Source organism: Myripristis murdjan, chromosome 1, assembly GCF_902150065.1.
Source record: "Myripristis murdjan chromosome 1, fMyrMur1.1, whole genome shotgun sequence".
Taxonomy (NCBI): domain Eukaryota; kingdom Metazoa; phylum Chordata; class Actinopteri; order Holocentriformes; family Holocentridae; genus Myripristis; species Myripristis murdjan.
In genome coordinates this window covers 24,098,940-24,125,974 of record NC_043980.1, presented here as the reverse complement: position 1 = coordinate 24,125,974, position 27,035 = coordinate 24,098,940, and the positions used below count along the sequence as shown (strand labels likewise).

The window sequence follows — 27,035 nt, the reverse complement described above, 5'->3', positions numbered from 1 at the left end:
ACACAGTTAAAGGGATACTCCAACTTTTTGGAAATATTACCTTTTTTCTGACTTACCCAGGCTGAGACAAGATATTTATTGTTTTCACCTCTGTACGTCTAGTGGTTCAGTTCTTATGGGTAGCATTTAATGTTAGCTAAGTTCCCATAGACTTGAAGTCTTTGGAAGTCATTAGCCCATCAAAGAAGAAAAAAATAAACCTTACAGCAACTCCGTAGCTGTCTGGACATACACTGGACATACAGAGATTAAATTGTATTGAACATCTTGTCTCAGTCTGGGAGAGTTGGAAAAAGGGTATTTTCCCCAAAATGTTGAAATATTCCTTTAAAGGCAGACTGTGCAGTATCAGTATGGGAGGGCATGCCACTTTGTTTTCTAAGGTTGAGGATGAGGCTGATGAAGGACAAAACCCCTCATGACAAGACTAATAATCCATGGAATTAGTGAACACCTCTAAATGCTGGTATTGAACCCAATGTTTTGATGTCAAATTGATACAAAAACATAAACAACAGAGTAAAATTCTCTTATATTTTGCATTATGAAAGACTTGCCCTGAACTCCTGAGGCATTTTCAAGTTCTATTCTTTTGAGAATTGAGTGACATTAATCATTTTTTACCACGTCCTAACAAGATGGGATGCCCTCCCCTTTGAAACTGCACAGTCTGCCGTTAAATTAATATGTGCTAGACTTGTTTTGCAGCAGCCAAGCTTTTTTTGGTGCAAATTAACCGCAGACAGTGAAGTAACCCAGTCAAAACCAAAATATTCAGACTTGTACAATGTATAAAAATGTAGTGCCTATGACTTTCCAGCTGCTAGCCAAAACAACAAACTCTTGAGAAAGAAATACAATGCACTCTACCTAATACCATCACTTTGGTAAAACAACGGAACATTTGCCCATACATTCTGTAATCCTTCGCTGACTAGCCAGACTCCGGAGTATGGACATGTGCACGTTATGTCACCGAGCCCCAGGTGGCTGCACGGTGGCAAAAAGGAAACAAGGATTGGAAACGCCACTGGCTGCTTCAGTGGGTCTGTGCTTCTTAAATGTGCAAGTCTTTGAAACAGACTGGAAAAAGATCCAATCAAGTATTTAATCTTTACTGAGCAAGTCAACACATCGAGAGGAATAACAAAGTAAGTCAATCAAATCAAGAGTTGACTGACAGGGCTATAACAGAAAGAACAGCAAAAGGATAATGAGTGAATGAATGATTAAGTGAATAAACAATCAGTGTCACCATGGGACTCTAAACCATGTGCTTCTCGACTCAATTACCCCCCTGCTGTAAACATTTATACCCTTTTTCTTTTTCTTACAAAAATATAAACTTTTCATACTAATATAAATGCCATTCCTTGGGCATCAAATTCCACAAAAGAAAAAACAACTTACAATGCATCTTGGGTAATCTTTCAGGTGGGATATGCCATCCAATTCTATGACTCCTTGTATTTCTTAGGTTTCATATCACTATTATTACAATTCCTCTGAATGCCAGTAACGCATAACTTGAGTGTGTTATTGGCTATGTACGCGCGTTTGACACACACATGCACACACACACACACCCTCGGCATGTGTGTTAATAGTCAGATCCCACTGGCAAACGCTGATCCACAACCAGGTAAATTAGGTTACGGATAAATTCATCAAATACAACTCAAAGGCTTGGCACTCAGACTCGCTGACACATTGGTGACAGATGTTTTCACACTATGATCTTGGCTGGTTTGGTCAGTGGAGGACATGATGTGAATTTTCCCGTCATCACAGCAGTGTGCAATCACTGCAGTCACGTGATGTGATACTTGTACAAGTAAATCAGCAGCAGTTTAAGAAGGGCAGTGGGTGACATCACTCAAAGTCTGCATTACAGTGGCAAGCTATGATTGTCAACATGTGAGGACAGAGTTTTCCAGCTCCTGTTTGGTTGTTTCCTCCCCACAACACTTTACAGAACTTTAGAAATATTCAAGTGGAACGATAACGACTGAAATGAAGAGTGCACAAACCACTGAACTAATAGGAAGTTACGGTTGGACATTCAGAAATTACAGCATAAGGTGTGCATAAATATTCCTAACCACTTGAACCAGGAATCACTTGAAAATAAATCAAGTAAAAACTTTAAGACTTCAACTTTGCAAGGGGTAATAACATGGTACCCAAGTCTCGAGCTGAAAGAATGCTGGTGAGCATAAACACCAAGACACTCAGATCAAAATGCTGCTTTTGGCTCTATATGAATTCATATTATGTAACTGGTGTACAACTGTAATGCTGGAATACATTGGCAGTGATCTCGTATAAAGTAATCAAATAATAAGTCATGCAATAGATAAAAATAAAACGGAAATCTTGAGTTGGGGAAGTCCTGCTACTTTTAGGCCAAAGTTGTGACCCTTTAAACAAGGTTTGGATTGCCCGAGAAGGGGCAAGCAAACTTTTTTGCCATCTCAACCTTGAACCTTGAACCTCGAAACAGCCAAAAACAGCGACAGTTTTGCTCATTCCACACTGTAGATTGACAAAAGTGTAAGAAATTACGGGGGCACAAACTGGAGGCTGGATAATATGTCATCACAATGCGAGTGCTGTGATTGGCTGTTGGGCTGTCAAACCAACGGGATGGTGAGGTGTGACTGGAGCAGGACAATGAGCAAGCAATATGTCCACAGATGCAGGAAATATCTTTCAGAAGAACAGGATGTTGCTATGCTGCTATGGGCTGTATTGCTCTATTGCCCCTCTTTTTAGTGAAGCCACCTCCATCAGCAGCCAAAGACATGGTGAGTCTCTGGGGCTCCCTGATCGTTCGATCCTGTCCTGATCCTCCTCTCTACGGCGATTCGTGCTTTTCGTTTGGCTCTGACCGGCTCAGGATTTAGCCTCGTCACATTCCTGCTCTGTGGACAGGTCCACCTCGGACATGTCTGCCTCCACAGCCATGATGAGAGAGGTGTCTGAGTCACTGCTCAGTGGAGGCTGGTGCTCACCTAAGGGAGAGAGAAGAATGGGTCACTCTGACTTGTTACCGACAAAGCCATTGTTTGAAAGATCACTGTAAGATACAGTTTACCATCCCTTCCTTCCTTCCTTGGCATTGTCTCTGAGTTGATATATTGCAACTGGGGAAATACTCTCGAGTCAAGGCCGGGGTTGGGTGTGGGTGTGGGGGGGGCTGAATCCGATGAGTAAAGGTTGCTACCATCACTTTATGTTAATTAGAGACCTGCCGACATCCCCAGCATGAAAACAATACAATGGACAGCAACACCAACAAACTGATCCCATGACAAATCAGCTCTTTGTAGTGCACACCCGTAATTTGCATGGCTCCAGAATGAGTGATAGCTGCAGTACCAACAGAGACAACGCTCAGTCTTCAGGCTGAAGATGCAGTGCCACAGATGCTCTGTCACTGCCGGCCCCCAACAACAGAAATCCCAACAGATCGCTTGTTCATCACATGTTAATTGTCACACAGTGGCTGTTGGCTTATTAGTGTTGCAATGAACAACAGATCCAGTCTGATCAAAATCCAATTAGTCTCCGGAAACAAAAGATGCTTACAGCAGGCTGATTTCCTGGTTGTCAAACACACATATTAAGTAAACATGATGGCAACACCTTGAGTTAGCGGCAGATGAGCACCTGGTACCCATAGCCGTATGGAAGTTAAGGAAAGGAACGAGAAAAAGGGTGTGCTAATAAAATGTGTGAGAGGCGTTACAACTCAACGGTGTGAATTCATTCAGATGACTCTACTGATGGCTGTCTAGTGTTAGACTGCTATGACTCTATGTCTGTGTGTGAGTGTGTGCGTGTCTGTGTGTGAGTGTGTGTGTGTGTGTGTGTGTGTGCATAGTATGTGCCTGAGTGTACACAATGCACAAGCAGTGTAACCAGTCTGCAATGCTGAGCAGTAGGAATTTGGCACAAATTACTTACACACTTCAATTTGTCCTTCCCATTCCACTGTGCTTGGGGCCTCAGAGCTCAGAGTACGAGTTATGTAAGTGCTCGGCTGATGATAACCAGACTTCTAGCTGCTATAGTGAATAGTCAGGGAACAGCAGGAACAATAATAAAGTTACTGAGAAGCTCATTCATTTGCATAAAGCTGCAAAGATCAGAGGCAGGAGGCACTATACACCCGTATGATCCATCTTAGGGCTGAACGATATGGTTAAAAAAAAATCATACTGCGATTAATTTTACAGATATTGCAACCTACAATATGCTTCACAGTTCTAGTCGGAATAATCATTTTTGCACTACAGTTTTCAATTTCACTGGGAAAGCTGTTAAAATGATAATGGTGTGCTTTTTGCTGGGGTCTGTACCAAACAAACATGTTTTCATTCATCTGGAAAACACATCTCTGTAGCACCACAATACTTTATTTACACTGTCACACATTTTACTGTTATCAAAAAACTGCAGCTCCTGTGATTTGGATATTGCACTTGGCCATATTGCAATGCTGATAATATTTTGATTAATTGTTTAGCCCTAATCTCCATAATTCACCTGCTGAATTCCAGTGCAGAAAATGGCAGGATTTTGAATGTTTTCCCCTTTGTACTTGTTACGGTAAAATGGCTTAAGCATGAGCTTAGTCGTTTAGCCCCAAATGCTGCTTGCCAACAAATAAATACATCTTTTTTACAGCAGCAAACCCACACAGCTAGCAGGTTAAAGAAGTGCGAGGGTTAGAAAAGTGTTGAATTAATTAGTGTAATAGGAGAAATTTTAAATCTCAAATGTTTTGAGGAGTTTAACTAAAAAATATTGGAAATGATTTAATAAGTCTTTAGAACAGAGCATCTGGAAGCAAATATGTTGGGTTCACAAAGCCAGCATTTTGTCCCTGGACACAGTAAAGTAAAATGTTTTGGTTCATAGCTCTGCCAGCTGTGACTGGATTTATAGCTGGGCAGACAGAAAATGGGTTGCACTGGTGGAAATACATTCCTGGGACAGTCTTGAGGCCTGAGGGGCTAAGGGGCCAACACCACATGTGTGTCCATGTGCATAAATGGTCACACCATTACTACCTTCTACATTACGACCATGTGTGATAAAAAGTTGTTAGGAAATGCCACAGCGCTAATAGCTGCTTACATAAGGTGCTAATATTTAAAATATAGTATATTACATCCTGTGCTTGATTTATAATCTGTGTCACTCTATTTGGGTTAGCTTGTGACTTTCTGGAAGGCCAACATTATTCATTCCTGCCTACATTGCTCAGGAGTGTCTGCAGAGGGGAACACATAAGCAGGTGACTGCTGACCCAGTTTAGGTCTTGGGCTGAACCGTGCAAGCCTGGAACGACCAAGTCACACAATGCACGAGAAACGGGACGTTGCTAGAAAGCCAGCGAATTCTTCTGGAGAAAACAGAAAAGCTAGCGTGTTCCATTTCTGTGCACAGCAGTCTCCTATATCCCAGTACAGGATATTTTCAAGTACAGGATACACTGCTGATGTGGTGGAGGTCAGGCCTGATGGTTGGTCAGACGATTGAGCATCACTGGACTCAAAGGGGTGGAGGAACTTAAGACACATAATGTTTGCACTTAGGTGCTTTTCTATCCTCAGTAGCTGTTATTGGGGTACACAGATTTTGAAGTAAAAATCCACCCTAAAATACATCAATACTGTTTAAAAGTAGGGACTGGTCACTTCCGGTGCACTTCTGTGGCCGTTTTGTTGTTTTAGGGTTAACTTTTTTTGTTGGTACATTCACCAAATGTGATGCACATAGAGAGCAGCTGCGCTGCGAGACAGTGCGGATACAGTGGAACTTCATGGGAGAAAGAAAGGTGCTCTCCCTCTTCTATGCGGATTTCTCCCTGTGTATTTGTTAAACGTTGCTGGAAAATTAGTGAGGCTACAAAGAAGCTTTTAGTGATTTAGTTCTATGGATTGCCACTGCCATGATAGCTAACACTTTGTATTTTTGTTATTGTGCAATTGAAAAAAATGCACAATAACAAAAATACAATATCAAACAACAAAACAGCACCAGAAATGCAATTTAAGTCACCAATCCAATGTTTTAAATAGTGTTAATGTGCTATTAGTTTGATGTGTGGTGGGGTATGATAGTGTACGTGACCATCCTCCCATTCTTACTGGTGGCAATGTTCTGGGTGTCCCCTGTCCGCGGTGCTGTGTCTAAATCCTGGTAGAGCTGCTGAAGGTCTATCGTCCTGACTGCCGGGTCCAGCACCACCGAACTCTCATTCATTGTGATTTCACTGGCTCCAGTGATGGGGTTAGTCGGTGGACCCCCAACAGATGCCTCGTAGTCTGGAGGAATCTCATCTAAACAGTCTGCGTTGAGCTAGGGAGACACATCATTGATACCTTTAGATGCCTTAAATTTATAGGTTTTACAGTTTCAATAGTGGTGTATGAGATGTCAAAAATAAGTAAAAGACATCAAAAGGGCCTTACCGGTATACCTAAAGCCTTGAGGATGTTAATTTTACACATGGGGCATGTGCGGTGGTCTTGCAGCCATGGGTCTACACAGTGCTTGTGGAAGACATGCCTGAACAACAAGAATCCGATATACAAACCTAAAACCGACCATCCATTTTGATCACATTACAACTACTTTTGTGAACTAATATGGTGGTTGTTTTATTTTTATGGTAAACAAGCTGTGTTTTACCTGCATGGTAATATCCTCACGACGTCATTAGCCTTGTATCCTTCAATGCACACTGCACAGTTGTCAAAGTCTGACTCAGTTTCCTAAAAACACAAAACAAGGAGATTAAGGCTTATGACAAGTAAATGAATTATTTAACGGTTCTTTGAACCAGACATAAATGGTAGATGGACTGCATTTCTATAGTGCTTTTCTATTCTATCAACGACTGAAAGCGCTTTGCAATGTTTGCCTCACTGTCATCTATTCAAACACACATTCACACCTTGCATGGCAGAGGCTGCCATGCAAGGTGCCAAGCTGCCCATCAGGAGCGGTGAGGGGTTCAGTGCTTTGCTCAAAGACACTTTGACACAAGACAATTACAAGACAACTGCTCTACCTCCTGAGCCGTCCCACCTCGTAACAGTCGTAGAAATAGGTGATGTTTAGGTGATGATATGGTGACGTTTAAATACAAAAAAAACTGAGCTTTGAGGGGAACAATGGCAAATGATAACAATGTTTTAGTCCTTTAAGAAGTCTTTCATTTCATCAAGGACTGCAACACTGAAAGCACTGAACTGAATGCGAGTCGCTGGAGAGCGTGAACTGTGCATACCTCCCACTTCTTCTCAAAACAAACCTTGGACAACCATAACAGAGGGAAGACCAACTTAACCACAAAACGTGATGAACAAAGACAGGCATGGAAGCATTCAGTTATTAGTTTGAGTCACTAATAACCAAATTAATTTTGGGAGCTCTACCTTCACGAAAAAGCGTGGAAAAGGTATTGTTTGCAGAATGGAGATTAGTGTACCTTGTCTCCTTTCTTGATGGTCCGTACTTGGAGCTTGCTAATTGCCTTTTTAGCAGCATCTCCCAGGCGTCTCTGTAAGACATGCAACAAAAAAACAAATAAACAAACAAAAAAGAGATATATCAACTGACTGACCACAGGCAATGTTAACATCAGTTCACTTCTGGAAACTGACAAGAGAAAATGTTGGGAAAACAGTGAACCATCATCATGAGAAAAAAAAGGTCTTTGCTCTCAAAAGAAATAAACAGCACAATAACCAGTCAGTCGATACATTATGATGTCTAAAATGTTTTTTAAGAGGCATACATGACAACATAATTTCTTACCATATTTGCCTGCCTCCTTACATTAATACATACGGTTTACTGTGACAGCCCTTTTGTGTTGCTCAGGGTGCCGGGTGAGAACATGAGAAGAACTTGTAAATTAAGCTCTGGTAAAAAGGTCACTTGTATATTTCTTTTGCAGAAATTAATAAATGTCAGAGTGTAGGGAATATTGTGCTAATGTCCTGACTGTTTTAGGTGAATCTTGGGTTACTGTATGTGACAATGGTATTTTTTATTTTCACTGCAACAGAGTTCACACACTTTCACCAATCAGGCAAACCACATCATGTCATAACAATTCAAACTCTTATTTTGGTAGACTGCCTTCTAAATGAGCTGAAGCAAATTCGTTGCTCAACGTATCTGGATTCTCGGTAGAACATGACTCAACATAATTCAAACTGAAAATGCAAACAATGTTCCCAAGCGCATCTGCTCGTATCATAACCGGCAGGGTGATGCATCGCCACTAAAGACGTCACAGGGACGTCAGAGGTGGCCATCCATAATATTTGTGTTAACAGCAACCAAAGAGATGGCAAGAGCAAGTGTTTACACTGTCGGCCCGAAGTGCCAGAACACCGACTCGGTTGATGGTTGACTGGTTTGCCGTGTTTCCATTTGTCCAGCTGTCAGTCTAATTCTGGCCTCTCCAGAGTTAATAAGACTGACAACACCAGATGGAAAAGGCATGGGCTAATGTCAAGACTCAGACCACGGCCCCAGTGATTGCACTTCCACTGCCCCTTTCACCTCAGTGACACGAGGAATTTTAACCACAGAGCACAGGGTCGTACCTGGTTGCGGTCTCGTGCGTTGGCGTAGCGGAACCTCTGGATGTAGTAGAAGACAAGCCAGGCGAGAGAGATGATCATGAGGACGATGAAGGAGATGGAGACAAACACGACTGATGTCCTGCTCACGTATTTCTGCAGGTTCCTGGTTCCGATGGTGATGTGCAACGTCACCACAATGTTGCGCTCCAGCAAGGTCACGATCTCCCGCCCTTTAGGCTCTGGGATCATGATAGCCACAATATCCCCAGTACCTGAGGGTTAATACACAACACAGAGTCCTGTAAGCAACAGCTTGCAAGTCTGCGCTGAATCTTGATATCTCATACGCAACAGAGCATCTAATGAAAACAGAATAACACAAGACGCCGCAATATGATCTATGCTTTACAAAATGAGTCACCAGACATCCATTTTGAGGTAATCTCTGTTTATAAATCAGTGCTGTCGAGATCAACAATTGAGTAAATTTTGTCTAAATGTGTTTGTATAGTGCTAAATAAACTTGGGCAGTGGGTGAAGCTGGATTGCAGGGAATTTGGGCAACTCAGGCCAACAGACGTGTAGTTATCAGTATCAGGGCAAAGACCCAGCGCCAGAAACCATCAGTGCTTTGTCTGTTGTATAAATTGAAGGCTTTGGCATACACTGTTGACAGTCTAATAAAGAACAAATGCCCAAAAAGCAATCTCTAAAAAAAACATCTGGGACTGTAAACACATGCATTTTTCTTTGTGTCTTTTGGGTTCCTCTGAAACAACAGAAGAAATAACTAGAACGCCCCAGAAAAACATTTCATTATTTAACTACTTGTTGACTAAACCATAGCCCATACTTTACACATATTGATTTGTAAGCTTCTTCTCACACTTCGCTTCAGGCCAACAGCTCTGATCAGTTTCCAAAAACGCCAGCAAAGTCTTGCCACCTCCATCGGGGACCACCAGACACTCAAATCTTCATAAAAGTCTTATTGCAGCTTCTAAATCTCTTTATCTTTTGAAGTAGTTAAAGAAATATTTCAGGTCTGCCCCGGTGTCTCACCTGGGAGCGCGGACCACATATTAAAGCTCAGCCCTTACCACAGCGGCCCGGGTGAGATTCTGGACTGGGCCCTTTGCTGCATGTCATCCTCTCTCTCTTTCCTGCCTTTCCTGTCTCTCTCTACTGTCAATATTGAATAAAGCAGAAATACCAAAGGAAAATAAACACGAATATTTCAGCACTGGTCACTCAGATTCTGCAAAGATGGAGTCGCACAGCTTCATTTCAAGCAATGAGTGCATCTGTGATGAGCAAATGGCACATGGGACATATTGCCTAAGCATCTGTGAGGTTTTATGGCACAGCGAGGAGATAAAAATCTTCTCTCACAGCTACACAGAGGCAGGTTAATGTTAACAAAACGGGAATCAACAGCCTGAGAGCACAGGTACATCATATCCCCTCTGCTGCCTCTTTGTGTCTACAGCTGCGGGGATCTCTATGGTGCTTCACTGCCTCTATCAATCAGTCTTAATGGTGGCTCATTCGATCTGGCATCAGTATCAGTGCCTCCCATGTAGCCCAGCAGATTTGTGGCCAAGCGACACATCTTCGTGCCCTACACAGAGCTGAGGCAGTCGCTGTACTGTGTAACACCACGCCCTGGGGTGAAGCTGCTGCAGAGATTTTGAGATTGGGAGACAATGTAAGCAAGGGTGCTGCGTGTTTTCCAGAGGTTCAGCCGTTATGTCCAGCACATACATTTTCATGAAACAGGTGCAATGCATTATTGCTGTCATGCTCATAAATCCTTTTATGTAAGAGGCCTGGTGGAAAAGCTGCACAGCTGCAGTGTTTTACAAGACAAAGGCCGGCCTATCAGATCAAAATGAGATTAAAAAATGTATTTTCAGCAGTTATATATTTATAGCCTTAGGCAAGAATGTATTTAATTAACTGATGCATTTAATTGACTAAAAATGCACAATTCAAGATTCTTGCTTAAGTCTAGTCTAGTCAAGGAAATGGCCTAAATTTTTGTGTCAGAGGAAATGAAGAGATCAAATTATTTCAGTGAAAATCAGCATTCTAATGAAGGAAAGATGGAGAAAACACATAAGAGGACAACAAGGCAACAGTGTATATGTTCATGTATAGTACAAATGTTAGATATAAAAACATTGTATGTGTACCATCCTCTCCAAAAAGAGTCAGATCAACTGGCATACACACTGGCGCCATCACTGACAGGCTACAAACCTCCTCATTCAGGTTCAGGCCATGCCAATGTCAACAAATATGTAAACAATCAGTTGGCTAGGGGACTGTTTGCACTGTATGAGTTAATAATCCTAAGTGTCTGAAAACAGGTGAGGAGAGAAATGTCTCACCATTCTTCCCCAGTATCTTAAGTCAGTTCATGGCAGCAATAAAATGACAGCCTGAATGTATGGATCTTCACGGCTCTGTAAGCCTCTTTATGTTAGTAGCCTTAAGTACACAGTCCCGCCCTGCAGATTCGTGGCTTTATGAAGCGCGACCATATGGTTTGAGCTTTGGGGGAATTACTGTCAAGTTGGAATTGCCTTCGTGCACAGAAGATAAAACCACTCACTCTCATGGATAACCTCCAGGGAAATGTAAAAAAAAAAAAAAAAAAAAAATACACATTTCTAGATTTATTGTGTTGCAGCACCACTTGATAGGATCTTATAACTTTTGATGTACAGTCTGTTTTATAGCAAATAAAAATAAGGAAATGTATAGAAAGGCATGCATGAGATCTCTAAGCCTTAACTCTTATCTCCCTCTTCTGTTCACTGTGACGCAGTCAGACTGGACAAAAATAGCTCCTCCTAAAATAGGAGGGCAATATCACTCCTGGCAAACTGAGGCTGAACTTGTCAAAAGATCTCTATTTTTTCCAACACACTTTGCCAAAATCTGCACACCAGCGAGGAACGCATACTGCGAATGAGTGGGTGAATTTACACAGCAACAACCTGTTCGCTTTGCTGTCAGGCTTGTCCGCTCTGTAGGTAGATAATAGTAAAGCGCAGATGATCACAGAATTACCTGGCTAACACTTTGATCGAGCACCATGTGCTAACTACATTTAGAAGCCAACAGGTTCCCCACAGCGGCTCCACTGTGGCTTACCAATTTACATTTACTGGTGAAGGGGCCCAAGAGACTAATCTCACCCTCTCACACATTTTCTGATAAATGTAAGCTCAATGAAAAGCCTGTCACAATTTCTCCATTAAAAAACAGACTCCATAGGTCAAGTCTTTCATTAAGAGCAGCTCTGGTACGAGACTGACTGTGTCACTTTCAGTGTCTCAACACAACAGAAGCCTGTGTGCTTTTGAACAGGTGGGGTCAAATTAAGACTGCTCTGAGAGGTTTTTGGCTTACAAAGTATAGTTGTGTTGCTCTACTCTTTGTTTGCCTGCCTCTCATGACACGGAGCCATCAGACCTTCCCCTTTTATTGCTGCACTCCTCTGCTAATTATGGAGTGTCCCCTGTTATTGCCTTTTTGTCACAGGTTATTCCTGTTGGTCACCTCCACCTTAACCTGTTTATCTTTTTGCACCTTTCTTTGATTGTCTTTTCTTCTCTTCCAACTATCCTGAGTGCCTTTTTTTGTCTCGCCATTTCATGGTTTATATCTGAGACATGCCTGGAGGAGGGGCAGAACTACTCCTTAAAATAGCACAGTGCTTTCATCTTTGGCCATAGGTAACCCAGGGATGTGCACTGTAGCTCTTGTTTGCTTGTTTCAAGAACAGGGAGGGAGGGAGGGAGGGCTCACTGGATAGACTCAAAGTACGCAGTATGCTGAGTCCGGGGGCCCAGAGTTGGGAACCATTCATCTTAACAGTCCCTCTACTTCTTATTCTTATCCTGCAGACTGAACTCCGTAAACACTGCGACATCTAAAAGTTGCCACTGCCAAGTGTCAAGACAGTCACTGAATTTGAGAGTAAAATCCTCAGACACTTTGCAAAGAATTTAAATGACGTGCTCATCTAGACGAGTGCTCCTATGGTGCCGCCCTCTCACACACTCATCACGCTTGTGATGTCGACTAATAACTTATTGTAGTAATGCAAACCCTGGAACTGGAAGATCACCTATAGTTTGAGTATGTGTAGGCTGATTTAAAATGTTGTTTATGAGGATGCTGGCAGAAGATCATGATAATGCAGTAATGACAGAGTGATATGATGCAGACACTGCTTGTCCGCTCTTGGTGTTCATGATGTTCTTTTCCTGATACCAATAAAGTAAAGGTTTATATGTGTGCTTTCCCTTTGTACATCTGTTTTTACAGTTGTCTGGTCTGAGATGTCTGAAATTTGCAAGTCAGCCCCACCTTTATGAAAATAAAGGCTAAGTGTACATTTCCCATGGAAATTCTTGTTAAGTGGAAACGTGAGGCTCTGGTCACAGCCAGTAGGACCAATAGTGATAGGTCAAGGCATTATAAACAAACTACAAAGAATGTGCAGCTGATAGAAAGTGAGAAAGCCTCAGCAGATAAAGCACTGAAATATGCAAATTGATAGGGCTGAGATGATAGACGATCCGATACAATCACGATACTTGGGTGCTGATTCCATAAGTATTGTGAATCTTAAAGTATTGCAATTTTATATTGTAACTTATTGCAATTTTGACAATTTGACATTAGGTTTATTTTTTTAATTACCGGTATATCTATTCTGGAATCAAAAACTCAATTAAAAAAATGTAAAAAAGAATCACAATGCTTAAGTGAATCGATTTTTTCCCCCACCCGAACTAACTGAATAGATGACAGTAACAGATGTCAAGAATGATTTGCATGTTTACTCCTCTTCAAGCGTAGGATAGAAAGGTCTGCCCTGGCTCTATGCCAGCTGTAGGTCTATCTTAAAACCACATGATTTAATGGAAGTGTCTTGTGTTTGGGAGGAAAAAAGAAATAATATTGTGAAAGAGGGCAGCAGTGTTGCATTATGAGTAAGCAGATCACTCTATAACTGGAGGACGGGGGTTCAAGTCTTTGTTTCCATGTGTATGCCTCGCTGAAGTGTCCTTGAGCAAGACACTGAACTCCTACCAGCTGCAGGTGCTGTGTTCTGTATCTGACTTTGTACTCTGACCCTCTGCTTGCCCCTCTCCTTGTGTGGAGAGGGGCAAACACAAAGAATTTCCCTGTAGGGATCACGTCAATATTATTCAAGACTTAAGGAGGATCAGCATGATTTTGGAACAAGATGACATGGATATCCTGTCCTGGGAATGTTGCTGCTGCTGGTATCAACAAGTGGAAAGTGGCAGTTTATGTCTGATACCGTCTCCCCCTGACCTGGTCGTCATGGGTTTCTAACTAAACTAAAACCCCCTCTGTAGCGCATGAATAGCACAGAGGAATCTCAGACGACAGGAAACCTAACATAAGTTTATTTTAGATTTGTGCAAGTAAAATCATGGCCATGGTTTGTTTATGACTTGCATATTTTATCTAAAGGCCAAAACAGTCAGAGGTAGCTTGTGAATTAACCTACTATGCACTATCTGAATTCTGCTTGATTATTTATGCATCGGCTTGCACTGCCACAGGCAAACAGGTAGGAAACGTGACTTTTTCCTCAGGAGCCTGATGGCTAAATCTGGGATTCCCTGCTTTCATGCTGTTTCACTTGGATTATGTAAAAGGCAGCATCTGTGATATAATTTTTACTTTGTTTGTTTTCCCTTTCAGTTTCTAAATGGTTGCTCTGGGGATATACTGCAGCATATTGATGATGCTTAAAGTCAACAGACTCGCTCTGCTCTTTTTTTAGCTGCAAGTTGACTTAAATACTGAACCATGACAGATCTGTGATTCTGTGATCTGTGAATGAAATGGGACTTGCTCATTCCAAGTGACAGCGTGATCCAGTTTGCTGGAACATGTACAACTAGGACATGTTTGCATAATTCTGTAGGGTTCATGTCATGTTATCAGTGGGGGGAAAATGCTTAGCTTGTACAATGTTCCTTGTCACACATATAGACGATGCCCAACTAAGAGCTGAACCATATAAACAGTGCATTACATATAACTCATGCAAATAAGTGAGAACTCGTTTCGTAGTGATTACGTGCATCGTGTGGGTTTCTTGGCAGATAAAATAGCAACTGTAAGCACTTTCCTGTTATAGTCATGGACTCGGGCAACGACTCTAATCTCTTCACAGCATCACTTAATAAAATGACACAAGGTTTCCATTAAAAGAGGACAAAAGTCAATTGTTTACAGTCTTGGATAACATCATGGCTACTGAATCCAAGTAATATTTATTAAGTTAAAACAGAAATGTGATGACTGTTGTAATTTTACTGATAAATGTCTGATTGTCTGATAATGATCTGTGCCATATACCTTTATGGATGGATCGATCTTCTTTATAAATTAAATATGTTAATAACTGCACAAACGATGTGAGAACAAGTAGCCTCAGACTGTAAAGATGCCATTTTATTTCAAATTCAGTGCTATTTTCTTTGTTTTACTATGCATATTTCTTGCTCTGAGGCTTTCGGGATGAAAATATACTATTTCCATGTATAAATTATCTGTCTAGGTGAGTGGTTATTTATGTAATGCACGCACGGATTTTAACTGTAGTGGTAGTGCTATAAGCTTTTGTGGGATTGGGGGCCAACTTACTCTATTGTCTTCAGTTTTGATGAGGTATCAAATCAGGACAACTGGTTAGTTTTGTGTTAAATGACAGTTATTAAAGAGTATTAGTGATGGCAAACACTGATATGTTGGTGGTTTATGTATCCTACAGAGTTTGTCAGGCAGTGTAGTCTGAGATAAGCCTCCAGGTACCGCAGACATACACAGCTCCACAAAGATCCATAAAAATCCTAGTCTTTTAGGCACTTTGGCAGACTCCAGCAGTGGATCTCAGTCCAGGTGCTTGGGGCCTGTTAATACTTTGTTCTCTACCTTACCAAGTAGTTTTCTCTCTGCATCAGCACAATCAGTTCTTCAGTAGGTGGTTACAATGAAAACTAGGTATGTATGTAAACTCAGTGGCCACTTTATCAGGTTCACCTGTGCAGTCTAATGCAGCTCAATGCAGCAGCTCTGCCATAAATTCTTCCTAAAAAGAAACTTTATAACATTTAGTTTGTGTTGACATTGTGGAGAATGTGTAAAGTTAATTCTATGATTATTATTGAGGTTGTTGTTCTATTTTTTTTGTCCTCCCTATTAATATACATGAAGGGGACGGAATAGTAGAAACAGCTCTCAATAAAGTGCAGTCCAGTTCAACAGCACCACTAACTATGAGCACAGTGCTAAACATTTAACTGAATGAACATCTCTATTACTGTGACAAAAAAAAAAAAGAAAACTTGAGCGTTATAGGCAGCAGAAAAGTAAACTTCATGGCTGCACATTTGTTTTGGATTGTATAAGCTTATCCAGATGTATCTGATAAAGTGGCCACTGAGTGTGTATCTACAGGGCGATCTGGACGTGGATGTTGAAAAACAGACAGTAAACGGTCCAAAACTTTGTCTGAACAATGAGACAGGGCTGCAGAGGGAGAGCCAGAAATCAGTAAATGAAAACAGCTGGCTGGAGCGCTGCCAGGCTGCCACCCTTACCTTGATGGGGCATTGTTATGGTGTCGTTGGCGCTGCCGGAGCCCACGTTGTAAATGACAACCGCAGAGGCGTTGTGGTTGGCGGCGTTTCGGATTTTCTCCCGAAACGTGCAGTTCCCGGCGGCGATGAGCGCCACCCAGGCGGAGCCCTGGGAGCTGGGGGGGAACCTGACGTTTGGGTCGCACGCCTGTCTGTCCTGCACGAGGGACGGCACAAGCACGACCCCCTTGGCTTCTCTCTTGGGAGCGTGCTCGCCATAGCGACCGCACTCAGTTTTCTCTGTTTTGATTTCCGAGGTGACTGGGTCCAAATACGTGATGTTGACGAATGCGGTGTACCACTCCTCCTTCTCGGCGACGGTGAAATCCAAGCACAGCAGATGGACGAAGCTGAACGACAGCAGCCACGTCGAGAGAGCGAGACTGCGGCACGCTCGGATGAGGGACCCTGCCATGGCGCGGCGACGACGGAGGGAGCCGCTCCTGTCTCCTCTGGGGAGTTTAGTTAGTTAGCCCGACGATGGGGAGGCTGACGCTGCCCCCTCCTCTGTTTACACACACTCCTCTGTTGGGCGCATTAAATTCAAAGTGTCACACGGTGGCAGACGCAGGCACGGAGCTCCTCAGACCTCCACAGAGCTGGACTTAAACACTGCTCCCTCCTCCACCACCTGCACGGAGAGACCCACACCGCCTTGTGTTGTGGCCCGCTGTCAGCTGCTCTCCTCCCGGCCTCGGGATTGGTTCACCGGCCACAACCACGTGACCTGTGCGTAGACAGATAAACTTACCCATAATAATACCAGGGCCGGACACTGACCACAGGAAATGTGCCCTATAGTGACCTGTTGTTTTTGTTTTCTTTGAGAACAGAAACTTAATGTAGCCCCATCATAGCCTCCTATCCTAATACTATTCTATTGAACAATGACCTAACATATCCTATACACTTATTCCATAGTAATGTGACATTTATAAATAGGTCCTTACCTTGTGTTACCTTCAAGGTGCTCTTGAAGATACTCCCTGCTTACTGTGCGTTCAGTGTACAGGCTTCATGTGTTTAGGTATTTTGTTTTCATTAGGTTTTATATTTTTAAGGTCCACCCACTTCGAGATCAGATCAAACCACTGATCTATAATAAAAGTTATATTATATCACCTATATGTTTATTATAGATTAGTGGATGCAGCTTGTGATGTGAGCAGATCTATACAGCCAGGCTCGGCCTTCCCTTACAGACACTATAAAAGCAGCAGTGTGGACCAGGCTGAAGCAGACCATCACCTGCTTCACTGAGCGCAACAGCCTGACCTCTGTTTAAGCGCTTTTATACTTATGAAGTTACATTACAGACCACTGTGGGTGGCTGCGCCTGTGGTCAAGGTGAAATAAGAGCATCACATTACAGTAAAATGGCATCGTTAACTGCATCGATAAATATGGAGAACATTTATCAAATGAGAACGACTTTTGAGAAACGAGTCAATTTCTATTGAGATGGAAATCCCGTTTCACTTGTTTTGATGAACTAGGAACTCAAAAGTAAGACCGACGTGTTTCAGCACGAACACATTTCCGCGCCGCACCCATCAGCGCTTAGTGTGGATTTCTCCTCTTCGGTAAAAAACACAAAAACAAATGTATGTGAATTTTAAACGACAGTGGCATGTCACTGCCGGGACTAAACTATCGTTGTTGCTAAACCTGTCAGCTTGTAAATGTGTTGATATGTGTGGCTCCAGCTGGTGTCATGGTGACTGCGTGGCATCATGTGAACTCAGCTCACTGCAGCTAGCTAGCAGTAGCTGAGGATGAAGATTATTACCTTATTGCTTTGGTTCATATGTGATCGGCCTCTTTAGACAGATGTCACGTTTTTCCGTCTCAGATAAATAAGGCACAGGGCTTGAAGTGAATCAAAGGTATTACTCAGGTGGCTGGCAGGCAGCCCGGCTCGTCGGCATCTCTTCTTTCTCACTCACAGGCAAAGTAAAGCCGATTTTATTCAGTATTATTCTATTTTACCTCCCTGCTGCAGACAAAATGCCCAAAAAGAAAACCGGTGCCCGGAAAAAGGCTGAGAACCGCAAAGAGCGAGAGAAACAGAGTCGAGCCAACCGGGACCAGGTGGATCTGGCCAAACACCCCTGCAACTCCTCCATGGTAAGTAGCCAGATGACAGGCTATCACAGGAGGCCGCTGCATAATGTGACAGCCATGATGGACTGTCATCAGCAGGATGCACACCGCTGTCTTCTGTTAATAATGTGTTCCTCTGACTCTACTGGTTATAGTTTTGGTCACTGAGTTCATCCTCCTAAACATTTCTGTATGTTGCTTGCAGGAATGTGACAAATGTCAGAGGTAAGTGACTCCTTGTGATCACGCAACGTGTGTTCAAGTATTAGTAGAGTGATGTTCAGCAACCGGTTTACAAATATATTGATTTTTGTTGTATCACCGCTGGGTAGGAGACAGAAGAACAGGGCTTTCTGCTACTTCTGTGGCTCCGTGCAGAAGCTGCCCATGTGCGCTCAGTGTGGTGAGTCAAACGGGGCCGTATGTCTCCACAACACATGCAAATAAAATGTGTTTCTTAACCATTTTGAACACTATCTCACATCCATTTATCAAGAGCTAAGCGTGGTCTGCTGTTGAACTGTGATATTTTGGTGATTCAAAGTTGTGCCGTCGTTCCTAATGTTTCTGTTTGAAAGGCAAAACGAAATGCATGAAGGCGTCAGACTGTGTGATCAAACATCCCGGGATCCACACCACGGGAATGGCCATGGTGGTAAGATGCCGTTCAATATCAGTTATTTTTAATTAATCTGTAAAGCTGCTTTGCTAGTTTAGTTTGTATTAGTTTCAGTGTTTTATACTTTTTTGTGATATGGGGGAGTTTTCAAGGGCGAGATTCAAAAAGGTCAGAAATATATTAAGTGGTAAAACCTCAATAAAACATCATAAAAAATTTATTCACTTGGGAGAGATGAACAACCAAATAAACTGAGTTTGGTTTGAAAAGTCCCTATACAGTTTCAGTTAGTTATTTTTTATTTATTTATTTTGTAAAGCCTTGTTTTTGTTTTGATTTCAGCTATCAAAAATATTTTTTCACACCTAGTTTTTGTTGTTTTGTTAGTTTTCATTAACAATAATAATAACCTTGATCTGGGCTCACAAGGATCCTCAGACTAGTACTTGTTTGACTTATTTTTTCACTCAGTCTGTTTTAAAAAGAAGATTTTCAGACACAAGGCTGTGGCTTTTCTGCTTGATTCTGCTCTTCATCTGCAGGGTGCAGTGTGTGACTTCTGTGAAGCCTGGGTGTGCCATGGCAGGAAGTGCCTGAGCACCCATGCGTGTGCGTGCCCTCTGTCTGACTCGGACTGCATCGAGTGTGAGCGCAGCGTCTGGGACCATGGTAAGACTTCTAGTTATGCTGCATCATCAGATTGTCTCAGGTCTGCGTGGAAACTACCCACAGTCTTTTTCCCGTTCTGAACAGGGGGGCGAATCTTCCGCTGTTCCTTCTGCCAGAACTTCTTGTGTGAGGATGATCAGTTTGAGCACCAGGCCAGCTGCCAAGTCCTTGAGGCGGAAACATTCAAATGTGAGTCATTTGTTCTTTTTACCTTGTCACTCATCCGCCTTTTGTGGTTAATGAAGAACACTAGAGTGTATAAAACTTGTGCCAGGGAATTATATCCAGAGGGTATGTGTTCAGTTCAGAGGAGGTGTGAATCCTTACATTTTGTTTGTTTGCAATTCTCACCTGTTCAATTTTAGGTGTTTCCTGTAACAGACTGGGACAGCACTCCTGCCTGCGCTGTAAGGTGAGGGGAAGAGATATCCTGACCTAAAAAAATATGATTGTGGTAGCCGATTGTATGGAAATATGGTTATTACCACCAGGACTATCTGCAGTTTGAGCTGCACTAGGCAATAATCTTAATATCCTACCAGTCAAAATCACAAATTGGCAATGATAGTTTGCCCTATTTGCCCAAATGGGATTCTGGTGTCCGGTACAGTCTGTGGTGGGAAATCTGCCCAGCTTGCAGGAAATAGCAAACCGAAACTCAAGAGGGAAACAGCAGCAAGGAAGCGCTCCACCCAAGGAGAAAAAGTGGATATTTGCCAGTGATAGATGACTCTGGTCACAAGAGGGTTTTTTTCCACCTCCACCAGCCACTAAAAACAAGAAATGTTGGTCAGAGGAATGTGCAGTTTTATTGGCAAGTCACATGATTTCTGGGTAGTGAAGCCCTTCAAATTTCAAAATTGAAACAGTTGTGCTACTATAATGCAGAGTTGTGAGGGCCAGGAAGTGAGCAGCTGGTTGTAATACAGTGCATCCGGAAAGTATTCACAGCGCTTCACTTTTTCCACATTTTGTTATGTTACAGCCTTATTCCAAAATGGATTAAATTCATTTTTTCCCTCAAAATTCTACACACAACACCCCATAAGCAGTACCTACATCAACAGCATAATTTTCCTCCACAAAAACTATTGGAGTGATCGTGTTCACAGATGGAAAGTTTGGCCTTGAGGTGCTGCTAGAGGTCACGGGGTCACCAAAATCAATAGGGCTCTCCCTCCCGGTGTCATGAATACAACAGTATCAACTGTCAACTTGTGGCACAAGTTTAATGTCTTTTCATTTTTATTTTCCATTTGTTTGTTCACTTGTAAGGGACAAGTAAAGGTAACACTTTACACTCTTACAATGTGTGACCCAGCATGTGTGTATGGAGCATTAAACATTTGCAACCTACAAACCCACCCAAACGCAACTCTCTTTTGAGGGTGGCATCAATTATCTCTCTCTCTCCAGCTATTTTTATTATTACAGAAATAACGGGCACACCATAGTAGTCCAAAATTTACTATCAGAATACCAGCAATTTTTCTAAAAATCATGTTACTCCAAAACACAGTGCAGCTGTGTTGGTGATTTCATCATATTTGAACATCAGTTTGCTCAATTTGCTAATCCAATAGGATCACTCATCTGGCTTTAAAGTACTGACAAATAAACACAAATAAATGGACCACACTATTAAAATGAATAAATGATTAAAAATGGACATGAAAGGTGCACATACAGCATCAGGCGTTTTAGGTGGAGTTGTCAGTGTTGCTTGTACTTGTCCATTTTAAATGTACAAAGTCATTGCCTTTACACATTTTTTTGTAGCTGCGATGAAAGGTAAACTCTGCAGTGTCCACCTTAGTCTGTGTTTTTATTTATTTTTTATTAATCCTTTATTCAGCCAGTAATGTCCCATTGAGTTACAAAACCTCTTCTTCCAGGGTGTCCGATATGAATCCTGCACAGTGTAATATTTGCAGACCGTATTGTTAAAATAATTGTACACATTATAGCAATCTAAAATATACTGTATGTCAAGACCATGTGTATGCTGAGATATTTAACTGTACTCCATGTGACGATGCAATTCGCCTCTTTGCCAGACTTGTTACTGTGACGACCATGTCAGGAGTAAAGTTTTCAAGCATGAGAAGGGCAAAGCACCACCGTGTCCCAAGTGTGGCCATGAGACCCAGGAGACCAAAGACCTCAGCATGTCCAGTGAGTTTCACAGAAATCATTTTAATAGTGAAAGCTGTCCCTCCTCCCAGCACGGCGGCCAAAGGGAGGAAGTAGAAGTATCCTAGAGTTCACTCTTGAATCATTGGGAAACTTTGCAACAGTACACCAAAAAGGTTGTGAAAGCGAAAACAACAAGTGATGAACAATATTGTGTCACCAGGAAAAATAATATTATTTGTGAATTTCAGAACACTTCCCTGTAGTACCACAGTGCACTTTTCTTAACCCTCCTGTTATGTTCACATTTTTGAACATCTTTTATGTTTGGGGTCAATTTGTCCCCTGCAGTTTAAACTTCCACAAAATTATTAGAACTAAAATTGTTATCAAAGTTTATGTGTCAAGTACTTTATGTTTCTTTGTTGATTACCTAAATAGCCCTTTAAATAAAACATAACTCCCCCCACACCCCCACTTATACATCCAGTATTTCTATTACAGGACTATGGAAAAATATGCAAATCATCATAAGATCTCAGTGATTGATCTAAAATTGAAAAGAAATATTCATTTTTGGTGTTTTAATGGCTTTACATTATTTCTAAGTACAGATTTTTGTTATTTATAACCGATGCAGGACATTAAAAACATATAATCATGTCAATTTCATCTTTACCCAGTAGTGCCCATTACATTTGGAAAACTCATTAAATATGAGGCAAAAAAAAATGATGTTAATCATTTATTTAGAGACATTAAACATTGGCTGGGGTCAAATTGACCCCAAACATAATAGGAGGGTTCATCAAACATCAAATTCATGCCCTTTGATTTGTTTGCATGACATTTGGCTCATAAGGAATGAGCTGGGTTGTTCTTTTTTATTTTTTATTATTATTCCACAGTAAGATGGGGATTTTGGTAAAACTACCTGGAAATTCTGTCAAGAGCTGTGTTGTAGTTCAGTGGTTCTCAACTGGTGGGTTGTGGTCCAGAAGTGGACTGTAGGTTGATTCTGAGGGGACTGTGGGCGTTTGGGTCCATTTTGTCAGAAACAGCAACAACAACAACAAAAACACAAACTTTTATAGCCTCACAGATAGAGAAGAAGCTGGAAGAAGCACTACATTATGACACTGAATATATTAAAGAAGACCGTGAAGACAAAGTCAAAAACGTCAGTGTTGTGTGCAGTGTTTTTTTTTTTTGTTTTTTTTTTTTTAAGGGAGACTGCAGAAACTCAGGATTATTTTGTGTTTCAACAGTGCACAAAAACATTGATTACTACACTAGTCATTTTGCTAAATAAATGAAATGGCTCTTCAGGCAGCCTGTGTGTGAGCATATCAAGTTCAAGTTATTTAAAGCCGAGTCCTCAGAGGGCCTCATGTGCCCACATTCACTTAGTGACTCAGGACAAAATGTGGATCCTGCACCCAGACCAGTTGTGAACCACTCTTACATTAACTGGCATCTTAACATCATGAGGTGTGTCACTCATACAACCTGGTAACCTGGTTACATTTAGTGTTGCCAGAGTGACTCACATATCTGCCATGTGTTTCATCATCCAGCCAAGCCATGCTTTAAGTGGTTTTCTAATATGTTTGGGGAATTTCAAGTTTTAAGGGTGCTTGAAAAGGCATTGCAAAAAAGTGGGCCAACTATCTATTCTCAGAACTGACCTTACAACAGAATATCTCTCATGGCTTGACTGTCATATCCCAAACTCTGAGTGATCTTTACCAAAGGTAGTTATTCTGGTGTGTTGCATATGCAAAGTTGGAAATTTGGCTTTTGAGTGCAGCATCACATGAATCCAGAGCTAATGCCACTGTGTGCTGTCCGCAGCTCGCACGGTGAAATTCGGCCGGCAGAGTGGAGCTGATGAGGAGAGTTACGGCTACGGAGCATCGGGGTACGACTCCTACTGGAAGAACGCAGCATCCAGAGGTGGAGATGACGATGAGGATGAGGAGGAAGATGATGAGGAGGAGGAGGAAGAGGAAGAGGAGGATGATGAGGAGGAAGAGGAGGAGGAAGAAGAAGGTGAAGAAGAAATGGCTGCTGACTCCTTGGCTGGTTTGAAATTAGACGGGACTCCTGCCTGAAGCGGGACGGGGAATGAGAGCACAGTCCACAAGACTACAAATAAGAAATGTTGCTCCTTTTGTCATTTCAAAAGCTTTTGCACATCTGAACTGGTGCAGATGTCGCTCATATTTGCACCAATTCAGGTTCGTCCAGGGATTAATCTGGACACACATCTAAATCTAGAATCCCTGAATTTAAATAATTTTATTGGAGATTAAGAAAGCCACTTGTTTGTGTTGTAATGGTGTAAATCTAGTTATCACCACATTATTATGATCACACAGTCCATGTTACGCAATTAGTACTTTTCTGCCTACGAGGCTTTTTACTACTCCACAGTTCTCACAGTGGTGGTTAAAATGTGGCTTCCTGCTTCAGTGCAATGCAAACATGGACTACCCAGTACACTGATATCCAAATATGAATTTTACAAACGCATTTGCCCCTACTCAAGTTATCATTTCCTATTATTTGTAACATTTTATGCTGAACGTGCTACTTGATAATAAAAGTATATGCCAGAGCGTTTTGACATGGACAGATTTTTTTTTTCTGATGAGTGCGTGTTGTGGACGTTTGAGCCGACTCACATCGGTGTGCGACGATGTGACGAACACAGGGGGAGTGAACTTGAGCTGTGAGACAGAGCTCAACATGACTTCGGGGCGTATGCAAGGCTCACTCTGTGGGGCGATATCACCACCGCACGCTCACTCGACAAATATTGATTCGAAGTCACCCAAATGAGACCAAGTTGCTTCCCTGAAACGGAAATGCGAAGATGTGAAATTTGCTTGTTGTCCGTCTGGGTTGGAAAGCAACCTCCGCTGAGCAGATAACAGACTTCATGACGGCGCTCGCCTTCATCCTCGTCAGGCTTTGCCGTAGCGAACAGCGACTGGTAAGGCTGGTTTGTTGTGGGGGTGTGAGTGTGTGTGAGTGTGTGTGAGTGTGTGTGAGAGTGAGAGAGGCTGCTCTGCTCAGGATTACAGCTGAAGGTTTAGCAGAGTCGTTTTAGGTTATGTTTTTGCTTTGCAATCAGCGGAAAAGGTGAAGCCGGCAGCAGACCTGTGGTGTGTGTGACTGAAGGTGTGTCAGCTGCCCGGTGGCGACACGTGGTTTCTCTGATATTTCAGCCCCTGTCGAGCAACCTGCACTATTAAAGGTTATTTGATTAAAACGCGACACTTTGACGGTCACAGGTCACTTTCACTTTCAGTTGTTGGTGGGCTGCCTCCTTGTTAGTGCTATCGCCAAGCTCCACCTTCCGATATCGGACCTGCGGAACATGGACATTTTACTTTTCTTATACCCTAAATAGCCACAACTCGCCGAAACTTTGGCTTTGGGCCCGAAATAACAAATTGTCCGGACCCTGTGACCAAATCACTTTTGTCGGCTGCTGTTTAGCTTTAGAAAACAGGTGGCATAGAGTTTACTTTCTGCGGGCGGGGGGGTGAAGACGAGAAAATGCGTATTATACATTTAGTGTCGGCTTAGGTGATGTTTTCACCAATTTACCATTCAAACAACATAAATTGTGTGTAAAATAAATAATTTAATACCATCTGTTCTTGGCTACAGTGTCCTTTGCCCTCTTTATGTCACATGATACACTTATCTCCACTTGCTTTGTTTGGCCATTTAATTGTGCTCAGCTTATAGTATACAGCAGGAGTATTCAATTAAAATTCAAAAAGGTCCAGTTAGTAAGATTTCCTCCCAGCAAAGGTCCGAATGGCTACTCAACCCGCGGCCTGGGGGCTCCATGTGGCCCGTGCGTCATTTTTATGCGGCCCGCCACTGTCATATAATAAAAAATATTGTTATTCTATCTAATTACTGAGTTTCAGTTCATTTCTATCACTAACATTTTGTGAATGAAGCCTGTTTATTTTATAATGTTCCAAGGGAGTGTGCTTAATTTCAGTATTAACCTCTGAGCAAGCTGCCCATTCTGTTCATATTTTGGGAATTAAGCCTCATTTTGTTGTAACTTGATCATTTCATCATTACTCATTGCATGGCAATCTTTTATTCAGTGAGGTTTGGCCTTGGATGGAAATGTAGCTGTTTTCTGTATGCTTCATTAATTTTTAGACTAGTCATGTAGCCTGTGACAAAATTATTGTTTAAATGTCCAAAACAGGACAGCTGGATTAGCTGTGCATGCAGTCTGTAGCCATGACCGTCAGAGAAAAAATAACAACGAATGATTTATTTATTTATATTAGAATTGTCACGGGTCCAGACAGAACCGTCACTGGGTCTGTGCCCGGACCGCGGTCTGCCATTTAGTGGACGGTACGGCCAGGTCTAGGCAACTGTGCCATCTCCTCGCAGGATGCTTTTCTGATCTTTACACTGTCTTAATAACAACACTGATGCATATTATCCTGCCAAAGGCATGACACACCCATACAGCGTGCCAAAAAACATATTTCACCAGTTGCCAAAGTGAGACAGCAGGTTGGATGAGATTAGACTCTGACCACTCAAGAAGTGATTGATAAACATGGTGAAAAATCCCTCCAAAATACCAAATTGAGATACCAAGACCTTTAGGAACACTATAGAAAAGTTCATGCTTTGATTTGTTATCAAAAACTTTTGACATTTGGAGATTTCTGTAAGAATTGCATTTTTTTAGTGATTGGATGGCAGCAGTTCTGTTCTGAAAATTGCTCAGAAACTCGCCCTCATTGTCAGTATACCTGGAAAACCTCACACACTGAATGCCCTCAGTCTCGAGTTTGTGGTTGTAAAGTTTCCTGAGGCTGTGATTATTCCAGAGGTCACAATAGGTCATTTTAAACAGTGACGTCAATTTTCCACAAATGGTCTCACTACATTGAAATGGCTACTAACATCATCACACATGAATAAACTGTGGCTCACTGAATCTACAAGAGTCTCAGCTTTCCAGTCAAACCCAATTTATGCAACTCCAAGCCTGTTTAGGCCCCAGTCTGCACAAATACACCATTTCAGAGTAGACGAAAATAACACATTTATACTGTATGTAAAAAACTGCATGACTTTTAACCGAGACCCGTGGGAACCCTTTTCATCCAAATATTTGAAAGGTCAGAGGTC

At 42.0% G+C, this 27,035-nt stretch overlaps 2 protein-coding genes across 5 annotated transcripts; one reads left to right on the top strand and one right to left on the bottom strand.

Moving 5' to 3' along the window:
- Window positions 1-717: 717 nt before the first annotated feature.
- On the bottom strand, window positions 718-17,016 carry rnf150a (ring finger protein 150a). Of its 2 annotated transcripts, XR_003928351.1 has the most exons (8): window positions 16,280-17,016; window positions 8,637-8,887; window positions 7,508-7,579; window positions 6,706-6,788; window positions 6,486-6,582; window positions 6,162-6,372; window positions 3,970-4,070; window positions 2,885-3,014 (listed from the first exon to the last, which is right to left on the bottom strand). XR_003928351.1 is itself a non-coding variant. In XM_030053549.1 (7 exons), exons 1-7 carry the CDS (start codon window positions 16,731-16,733, stop codon window positions 2,896-2,898), a joined length of 1,287 nt encoding a protein of 428 aa, XP_029909409.1. In that variant the 5' UTR covers window positions 16,734-17,013; the 3' UTR covers window positions 718-2,895. The 2 variants fall into 2 exon arrangements, 1 of the variants encoding a protein (XP_029909409.1); XM_030053549.1 differs by lacking the exon at window positions 3,970-4,070 and having other exon boundaries at window positions 718-3,014; window positions 16,280-17,013.
- Window positions 17,017-17,817: 801 nt separating this feature from the next.
- znf330 (zinc finger protein 330) lies at window positions 17,818-24,471 on the top strand. 3 transcript variants are annotated; one of them, XM_030053570.1, is made up of 10 exons: window positions 17,818-17,901; window positions 18,321-18,445; window positions 18,627-18,646; window positions 18,754-18,824; window positions 19,000-19,076; window positions 19,583-19,709; window positions 19,794-19,898; window positions 20,075-20,121; window positions 21,767-21,884; window positions 23,697-24,471. In XM_030053570.1, exons 2-10 carry the CDS (start codon window positions 18,326-18,328, stop codon window positions 23,954-23,956), a joined length of 945 nt encoding a protein of 314 aa, XP_029909430.1. In that variant the 5' UTR covers window positions 17,818-17,901; window positions 18,321-18,325; the 3' UTR covers window positions 23,957-24,471. The 3 variants fall into 3 exon arrangements, with proteins under 3 accessions (XP_029909430.1, XP_029909422.1, XP_029909440.1); XM_030053562.1 differs by having other exon boundaries at window positions 17,829-17,922; XM_030053580.1 differs by lacking the exon at window positions 17,818-17,901 and adding an exon at window positions 18,037-18,204.
- The last annotated feature ends 2,564 nt before the right edge of the window (window positions 24,472-27,035 follow it).

Coding starts and splice junctions, on each gene's coding strand:
- rnf150a (XM_030053549.1), bottom strand. CDS start 16,733: ATGGCAGGGTCCCTCATCCGAGCGTGCCGCAGTCTCGCTCTCTCGACG. Junction 8,888..16,279: donor CATAACAATGCCCCATCAAG/GTAAGGGTGGCA, acceptor ATTAACCCTCAG/GTACTGGGGATATTGTGGCT. Junction 6,373..6,485: donor TCAAGGCTTTAGGTATACCG/GTAAGGCCCTTT, acceptor GTGTCTCCCTAG/CTCAACGCAGACTGTTTAGA.
- znf330 (XM_030053570.1), top strand. CDS start 18,326: ATGCCCAAAAAGAAAACCGGTGCCCGGAAAAAGGCTGAGAACCGCAAA. Junction 18,446..18,626: donor ACCCCTGCAACTCCTCCATG/GTAAGTAGCCAG, acceptor TGTTGCTTGCAG/GAATGTGACAAATGTCAGAG. Junction 21,885..23,696: donor CAAAGACCTCAGCATGTCCA/GTGAGTTTCACA, acceptor TGCTGTCCGCAG/CTCGCACGGTGAAATTCGGC.